Source organism: Nerophis lumbriciformis, linkage group LG14 (assembly GCF_033978685.3).
Source record: "Nerophis lumbriciformis linkage group LG14, RoL_Nlum_v2.1, whole genome shotgun sequence".
NCBI classification, from domain to species: domain Eukaryota; kingdom Metazoa; phylum Chordata; class Actinopteri; order Syngnathiformes; family Syngnathidae; genus Nerophis; species Nerophis lumbriciformis.
The window spans coordinates 705,108-714,815 of NC_084561.2; the positions used below are offsets into that span (position 1 = coordinate 705,108).

The window sequence follows — 9,708 nt, forward strand, 5'->3', positions numbered from 1 at the left end:
TATCCGGGGGCTTCTTCTTCTACGGGGGCGGGTGGTTGCTTACAGTAGAAGAAGAAGCGCTTCCTCTTCTATGGGGGCGGGTGCTTACCTTGGCGGTTGCTTACCATAGAAGAAGAAGCGCTTCCTCTTCTACGGGGAAAAAAGATGGCGGCTGTTTACCGTAGTTGCGAGACCTAAACTTTATGAAAATGAATATTAATATTAATCCATATATAAGGCGCACCGGGTTATAAGCCGCACTGTCAGCTTTTGAGAAAATTTGTGGTTTTTAGGCGCGGCTTATAGTGCGGAAAATACGGTAACCGTGTAATACCCTTCCATATCAGTAGGTGGCAGCCGGTAGCTAATTGCTTTGTAGATGTCGGAAACAGCGGGAGCATACCTGCCAACTACTCCGGTTTTCCCGTAATTAGTACGGTTTTCATCAACCTATTCCGGGTTACGGTTGCAGTGATAAAAAATACGGTTTTTCATTAATGAAAAAAAAAAAAGGGTGAAAACTACGCGAATTGCACCTTGTGCAGACAAGATTTGTCGATCGGACACGGAGGAATTAGCGATGTAAAAGACCACGTTGGGACAAAAAAACACAAGTCTAATGCCTTTGCTAGCGATACAAGTGGAAAACTTTCAACGTTTTTCGTCGCCCAAACAGATTCTTTGGATGTGATAAATGCCGAAGTTTTATTTACGGAGGCAATAATTGAGCATGGACTTCCAATCGCACTGGCTGATCACATGGGACAGTTACATGTTTGTAATGCAACCTTTAAAAATCATTACGCGGTCCCAAAAATAAACTTTTCTTGCATGATAATGTCCAGAAAAACTCACTTTATATTACTATAGAGTCCTTTTAACGAATGAGTTTGATGGTTTATCACAAACCTTAAATGAAAGAAGTCCTTTGTTCTCCTGCACCATGCATGCGCTTTGGCCTTGCTTCGTGTTTGGTGCGCAATCCTGTCGGCTGTATTTCACAGCACGTCTTTGACAACTTGAAGTGGCATAAAACATTTAAAACAAAGGGGTTATAGGAACAATCACTTTCAGTGTTTTATGCCACTTCAAGTTGTCAAAGACGGTATGCTGGTGCCCGACTGCCACAAGTGGAACAAACATTTGAAACAAAGGGGTTATAGGAACAATCACTTTCAGTGTTTTATGCCACTTCAAGTAAACTTATCATAAAGTTACCATATCATTTTTGCAGTATGATCAATCTGATAGAATAAATTTGGATTTTAGCCACAAAAAGGTAATGACACCAATGTTATCTATTGGAATTGTTTAGTACTGTTATACTGTTAAAAGTGTTTATACTATTTATGCTTTCAAGTCCAAGTTGAAGAAATCTTGTTAAATGTTGACAGCATAACTACCAAAATACAGAAGTATGTCCTTAATATTTTTGCAGTGCTATTTCTGTTGAAAAGTTCAAATGATTACATTAGAGATGTGATGTGCCACTTTTCAAGTGTCTGATGGCTTAAATTAATTTTCATTAATTTTTCATATTTTGAATTCTTTTGAAAGGCTTACAAAAAAACTACATTTGAATTGTAATTCCATGCTATTGACAGGACTATTAATTTTAATGAAGTTAGCTTACCATGTTTACAGTATGATAATTGTGATAGAAATGTGAATTTTAGGCACAGAATATTTTTTACAATTGAACAAGGCAGTAGATTATACAAGCTTGGACAGAAAGTTAATAATGACACCAATTTTTTTTTTAATGGAATTGTTTAGTACTGTTTTACCATTTGTTTACTGTAAAAAGTGTTTATACTGTTTATACTTTCAATTAACAAATTGAAGTCTTGTGAAAGGTTGACAGGATAACTGGCATTAACTGTCAAAATAATTTCAAACTATTGAAGTTAGCTTACAGAATAAACATGTCAATCAACCCATATGATTTTTGCTGTAATATTTTTGTTTTGAAAAGTCACTGTGACTGATAGAAAAGTGATGGTTTTAGCAACATTTTAACCTGTCTGAATGCTAATAATCATTTTGCGTCGGGGGGCGAAGCCCTGAACCCCCCACCAGGACTTTGTCCTGGACCTACCGGGGCCTGCGGCCCTTGGACCCTGGCTACTAGGTTTTTCTGATTTCAAAAGTTGGCAGGTATGCGGGAGGCAGTGTGCAGGTAAAAAGTTATTTAATGCTTAAACAAAAAATAAACAAAAGGTGAGTGCCCCTAAGAAAAGGCATTGAAGCTTAGGGAAGGCTATGCAGAACGAAACTAAAACTGAACTGGCTGCAAAGTCAACAAAAACAGAATTCTGGACGACAGCAAAGACTTACTGTGGAGCAAAGACGGCGTCCACAAAGTACATCCGAACATGTCATGGCATTCAACAACGTCCCCTCAAAGAAGGATAAAAACAACTGAAATATTCTTGATTGCTAAAACAAAGTAGATGCGGGAAATATCGCTCAAAGGAAAACATGAAACTGCGCCAGGAAAACACCAACAAAACAGGAAAAGCCACTAAAATAGGAGCACAAGACAAGAAGTAAAACACTACACACAGGAAAACAGCCAAAAAGTCCAAATAAGTCAGGGTGTGATGTGACAGGTGGTGACAGTACACCTACTTTGAGACAAGAGCTATATTGATGCATGCTTGGTTATGCTTTAAAGTCATATCCAACAATTTTGACAACGACTTTTTACTGTCAACTGAGTTTCCTTTTTTAGTGATTTCTGCTGGTGGTGTGCCTCCGCATTTTTTCGACGCAGAAAATGTGCCTTGGCTCAAAAAAGGTTGAAAAACACTGCCCTATGGGACACATTGTTGTCATCTACCATTGTATTTTGTGGTGAAAGTGAATGGCTTCACACTGAGACGTTTCTGACATTTTGGTTGTCTTATTTCTCTCAATAACACAATTCAAACCACTACTGTTAGCACTCCTGCAAAGTATAAGCATATTAAAAGAAATACTGGCATAAAGGCAACAATATGACAAAGTGACTTACATCTGTCTGGTTTCTCTCAGGTGATGTTTCTTCAAAACAAGGGCGACGTGACGATGACCGTGGAGCTGTTGGACACCGAGGAGGCCCAGGCTGACGACCCTTTAGATGTTCAGGTGACGCACGGTGAACACCATCAGTCACGTGATCGGTGGTGCAGGGGAGTAACGCTGTGTTTCATGTTTGATGTTTCAGTGCTTGTCCAGCTACATGGAACAGTTTGTTGGAACCGAGTCCAGTCTGTGTTCGCAGGCAGAGGGCTACTTTTTCAAACCTGTCTTTCTTCCCAGGTGAGACATGACATCATCGTTTGTTATATTAAGTCTGAGCAGCAGCAGTCAATGTGTTTGGGATTTATTAGAACTCGTCTCTGCTCGGGTTTGGTATCATTTATATGTGCTCCCAAATTGGTACTTTTGAAACGGTGAGGATAACGTTTTAAAAACAAAAATAATGTATGGAGGTTAATGTGTGTCTTTATTAGGAAAGGTTTTTTTTAACACTGTGTTAATGTAACTAGATACAAATGAAGTACATTTTTTACACCAAATTATGCTGACATTTTCATTAGGGGGAAAAAATGGTGAGCAAAATGTGCAGTTTTTTAAATACCGTGTTTTAAAATTCAGTGTGTAAAAATTCTGTAAGAAATATCACTGTGAAAAAATTAGTGTAAGAAAAATCAGTGAAAAATAATTCAATGTGAGAAAAATCAGTAAAAAAATTATATGTAAAAAATTCAATGTAGGAAAAATCAGTGTAAAAAAAGAAAACAGTAAGAAAAATATGTGTATAAAAATTCAGTGCAAAACAAATTGTGTAAGAAAAATGTTGTATAAGAAAAACATTGTAATGAAAATCAGTAAGAAAATTCAATGTAAGAAAAATCAGTGCACAAAAATTCAATGTAAGAAAAATTCTGTGTAAAAAAAATAATTGTAAAAAAAGGTGTGTAAAATTCAGTGTATAAAAAAGTCAGTGTAAGAAAAATCAGTGAAAAATAATTAAATGTAAGAAAAATCAGTAAAAAAATTATATGTAAAAAAAATAAATGTAGGAAAAATCAGTGTAAACAAATCAGTGAAAGAAAATTCAGTGTGAGATAATCAGTGTATAAAAATTATGTTAAATAAAACAGTAAGAAAAATCTGTGTATAAACATTCAATGTAGGAAAAATCAGTGTAAACAAATCAGTGAAAGAAAATTCAGTGTAAGAAAATCAGTGTATAAAAATTCAGTGTAAAAAAAGAAAACAGTAAGAAAAATATGTGTATACAAATTCAGTGCAAAACAAATTTAGTGTAAGAAAAATGTTGTATAAGAAAAACATTGTAATGAAAATCTGTAAGAAAATTCAATGTAAGAAAAATCAGTGCACAAAAATTAAATGTAAGAAAAATTCTGTGTAAAAAAAGGTGTGTAAAATTCAGTGTGTAAAAAAGTCAGTGTAAGAAAAATCAGTGAAAAATAATTCAATGTGAGAAAAATCAGTAAAAAAATTATATGTAAAAAAATTCAATGTAGGAAAAATCAGTGTAAACAAATCAGTGAAAGAAAATTCAGTGTAAGAAAATCAGTGTATAAGAATTCAGTGTAAAAAAAGAAAACCGTAAGAAAAATATGTGTATAAAAATTCAGTGCAAAACAAAGTTAGTGTAAGAAAAATGTTGTATAAGAAAAACATTGTAATGAAAATCAGTAAGAAAATTGAATGTAAGAAAAATCAGTGCACAAAAATTCAATGTAAGAAAAATTCTGTGTAAAAAAATAATTGTAAAAAAAGGCGTGTAAAATTCAGTGTATAAAAAAGTCAGTGTAAGAAAAATCAGTGAAAAATAATTAAATGTAAGAAAAATCTGTAAAAAAATTATGTGTAATAAAAATAAATGTAGGAAAAATCAGTGTAAACTAATCAGTGAAAGAAAATTCAGTGTGAGAAAATCAGTGTATAAAAATTGTTAAAAAAACAGTAAGAAAAATCTGTGTATAAAAATTCAATGTAGGAAAAATGAGTGTAAACAAATCAGTGAAAGAAAATTCAGTGTAAGAAAATCAGTGTATAAAAATTCAGTGTAAAAAAAGAAAACAGTAAGAAAAATATGTGTATACAAATTCAGTGCAAAACAAATTTAGTGTAAGAAAAATGTTGTATAAGAAAAACATTGTAATGAAAACCAGTAAGAAAATTCAATGTAAGAAAAATCAGTGCACAAAAATTCAATGTAAGAAAAATTCTGTGTAAAAAAATAATTGTAAAAAAAGGTGTGTAAAATTCAGTGTATAAAAAAGTCAGTGTAAGAAAAATCAGTGAAAAATAATTCAATGTAAAAAAAATCTGTAAAAAAAATTATATGTAAAAAAAATAAATGTAGGAAAAATCAGTGTAAACAAATCAGTGAAAGAAAATTCAGTGTGAGAAAATCAGTGTATAAAAATTCTGTTAAAAAAAAACAGTAAGAAAAATCTGTGTATAAAAATTCAGTGCTAAAAAAACAGTGTAAGAAAAATGTTCTATAAGAAAAACATTGTAATTAAAATCAGTAAGAAAATTAAATGTAAGAAAAATTCAGTGTAAATCATTGTAAAAAAAAAAAAAAAAAAAAAAGGTGTAAAATTCAGTGTATAAAAAGTCAGTGTAAGAAAAATTGCTGTAAAAAAAATCAGTGTAAGAAAAAGATGTTGCTTCAACACTGACTTCAGGTAAATGAAGACTGAAGCAACAGATCCTATCTTAGAAGCAGCCAAGGAGGTGTTTCACTTGTCATTCACCTGAAGTAAGTCTGGCATAATAAAGCAACAAATATTTCACTATGAATATTTCTACACTGGTTTTGTTATACACACACTTATTACACTCATTTTTTACACCCTGAATTTTAAAACACACAATTTTGCTCGCAGATTTTTATTCAATAAAATTGTCAGCATAATTTTAAAAAATGTACGCAAAAATTCAGCAACACAAATGAATTGTCCGAAAAAAGCTTTGTTAATAAAGGCACAAAATAACCTCCATTCAATGCCCTTTAGTTCTCATGGAATGATGTCACTTGCAAGGTAAACACAAAAGTGATTTCAATGATTGGTTGTCCTGGTCTGACTTTGAATATAACTGTTTGTATCAAAAATCTCAGCTATAATCGCTCCGATACGAGCAGTCCTGCAGCGTGTTTACTTGTGCAAAGCCAGAGAACATCTAAATGTCCTCCGATAAACACACTATTTTTTCCATTTCACTAAAGTCGTTTACAAAAGGTAAACAGGAGCTAGCAGCTACACAACAACTAAGCACACAATAGCACACTAGACATACGTAATAATTGAACAATATTGCAGTGTAAAACTCCACATATGTCAATATAAACAAGTATCAAATAATTATAGTTCTGAATAACAGAGGATTCATGTATTCAGTAACAGAAGTGTCCGCATCATGAACTATTGTGCCCACTCAGCGGCACCAAAAAACAACTTCACCTTTAAAGACAGCATAGGTTAGTGTTTTTTCACACCTACCATGCAAATAATTACAGTTGCATATCACTTACACATACCAAGTCTCCGAGGCAGAAGCGTATTAGAAAGTATCCAGTAACAAACGTGTCCGCATCATTCAACTTACCGCATCATGGGCTTGACGTCGTGAATTATTGTGGCCTCTCGGTGCAAAGAAAAACAACAATTCCTACTCCACTTCAACTTAAAGACAGCATAAGTCCATTATGTTATGTGCTTAGTGACAACACATGTCAACATAAGTCGACGTAAACGGGAGCTTTTCAGCAATAAGAAAGAAGGACTTGGTGAGTCATAAGCGGGTCGTGCGCCTCGACGTGTCCATAGTTGTGTTACGTCCGTGACTCCCGACGATGAACCTTATCGTACGCTTGCAGGAACCTGCGTCGATTCCGCCGCTGGCAGGTGCGCCAGGTGGAGGCCATGCGCTGCAGGCGAGAATGGCAACGGCAGCTGGGCGTGGAAAACGCCGGCAGCCTGGACTGTCGCTTCAAACTCAACACTCACAAGATGGTGTTCGTCATGAACTCTGAGGACTACATGTACCGCAGGGGGGCGCTGGTCAAGGCCAGGAAGGTAGGCGGGTCACACCGGGGGGGGGGGGCAAAGTGCGCACATTCCAAAATACTATTAAATAAGAACACCAACAAGTGGAATAAAAGAGCAAACGGGTGAAATGTAACGAGAACAAGTTGACAACAATGTTGACTCTAATAACACAAAGTTGCCATGCAGGATGATTTTTTTTTCTTAAACTGTCATGGCTTAAAAAATAATAATGAATCAAAATCAACTTTGTTATGAGTTTTTTATCCAATTACTGCACATGAAATATTACAATATTGCAGTTATGTGTTTGTCATATACAAAACTAGGTTTTATTTAACACAAAAGGGCGTAAAAAAAAAAAAAAACTCATAGAAATGTTAAAAATTTGGCAAATTATGCATTTTTTAATTCAATACATAATGGGGAACCGCACTTTGTTTGGAATTTTGCCTATTGTTCACAATCATTATTTTGTGTGTTTTTTAAGCATTCTAAATATTAAATAAATGCCATCAAAAGTCAGCTTACAATGGAGCTTGTGGAAGCTGTTCAATTCTGCCTATAGAGCCCCTTAAAAAAATATCCAAACACCTCCATTAGGGTTTTATATACATGATGTAAGTATATGTCACGTAGTAACATTCATTATAACATGTAATACATACATGATGTAAGTATATATGTCATGTAGTAACATTCATAATAACATGTAATATATACATGATGTAAGTATATATGTCATGTAGTAACATTCATAATAACATGTAATATATACATGATGTAAGTATATATGTCATGTAGTAACATTCATAATAACATGTAATATATACATGATGTAAGTATATATGTCATGTAGTAACATTCATAATAACATGTACCGTATTTTCCGCACCATAAGGCGCCCTGGGTTATAAGCCGCGCCTTCAATGAACGGCATATTTCAAAACTTTGTCCACCTATAAGCCGCCCCGTGTTGTAAGCCGCATCTAACTGCGCTAAAGGAATGTCAAAAAAACAGTCAAATAGGTCAGTCAAACTTTAATAATATATTAAAACCAGCGTGATGTGGGCGTGCATGGAATCGTATATCAACATGGACGAAGCTGCGTGAAAAAAGCCACCCGGCCTCTTCGCGTAAACTTAAACTTACCTTAACCACTCGCTCATCTTTTCTTCATCCATCCCTTCGAGTTAGCTTTTATGATGACGCCGGCTGGAAAGGTCTCTTTTGGCAAGGTCTTCCTTTTGAATATCACCATGGGTGGAAGTTTCTGGCCATTAGCATGGCAAGCTAGAACCACAGTGAAGGATGACTTCTCATTCCCTGTGGTGCGAATATTCACCGTACGTGCTCCCGTTGTATCCACAGTGCGGTTCACAGGAATATCAGTTGCTGTGAAATAGTAATCCGTGTGCGGATGGAGAGATTGCGTCTTTTCATGAACCGGATCCCTGACGCTTAGTAGGAGCCATTTTGTGGTCTTTACAGATGTAAACACACAAAGGAAATGAAACGTACGGTGATATCCGCGCGCTTTTTCTTCTTCTACGCGGGCGGGTGGTTGCTTACAGTAGAAGAAGAAGCGCTTCCTGTTCTATGGGGGCGGGTGCTTACCTTGGCGGTTGCTTGCGTAGAAGAAGAAGCGCTTCCTGTTCTACCGGGAAAAAAGATGGCGGCTGTTTACCGAAGTTGCGAGACCGAAACTTTATGAAAATGAATCTTAATATTAATCCATATATAAAGCGCACCGGGTTATAAGCCGCACTGTCAGCTTTTGAGAAAATTTGTGGTTTTTGGGTGCGCCTTATAGTGCGGAAAATACGGTAGTCAACATTGCAACTTTTGATCGTTACATTTCTTTTATTCCACTTTTTAATGTTCTTTTTATTTTTTTTATTTTATAGTATTTTAAAAATGAGCTGCAAATGGCCCCTGTAAAAAATGAATACAGAAGTGTTTTTGTTTATTGTTAAATCACAGCTTTTATTTGGAGAAAGCACAACAATGAGAAAGTAGAAATGTACTAACATTAATATGAACGAATAATCCTGATGATGACCTCGGTCCGCAGTCCCAGAACCGCGTGGCGGCGAGCCAACACGAGCGCTTCGACAAGTGGCACCGGGGCTGGCGGGCCGAGCACGTGGCGGCCTCGGCCGAGCGCGGCGTGCAGAAGTGGCTGATGGGCGAGGAGGACGAGGACATGATCCCCTGCAAGACCACCTGCCTGTCCGCCGAGGTCAAAGGGCAGACGGTCAACAGATACCAAGTTCATTACAGCGGTAGCAAAGCGCCCGCCTCGCCTTAGGAACACACCCACACCCACACACACACCCGCCCAGGTAAATGCATGGACATCCATCCAGTAAACAGTGCAGTACTTGTATACGTTGTGTATACTTCCTGTATACTTCTTGTATACTTCCTGTATACTTCCTGTATACGTGGGCCCGCATCTTCACTCTCTCTGCAGTGAGTCTGTGATCATGTCGGACAGAACGGACCACCAGGACAGACAAAGTAATAAACTTTTGTGGCCCCGCCTCCTCCTCCTGGCGCTCAAAGTCAAGATTGATCACCATTGATCAGGTGACATCATGGAAATGCTTTCAGAAATGTGAATGTCTGTTTTTTTTTTTGTTTGTTTTT

General features: G+C 36.2%; 1 protein-coding gene across 1 annotated transcript in view; it reads left to right on the plus strand.

Annotated features, from left to right (window-relative positions):
• The window catches only part of sin3b (SIN3 transcription regulator family member B), a 67,984-nt gene extending 58,276 nt beyond the window's left edge, over positions 1-9,708 (plus strand). Inside the window, exons 16-19 of the mRNA XM_061976271.2 lie at positions 3,016-3,108; positions 3,188-3,282; positions 6,887-7,085; positions 9,131-9,708. Of these exons, the coding sequence (XP_061832255.2) occupies positions 3,016-3,108; positions 3,188-3,282; positions 6,887-7,085; positions 9,131-9,367 (624 nt within the window). The 3' untranslated portion in view covers positions 9,368-9,708. The remainder of the gene's footprint in view (positions 1-3,015; positions 3,109-3,187; positions 3,283-6,886; positions 7,086-9,130) is intronic.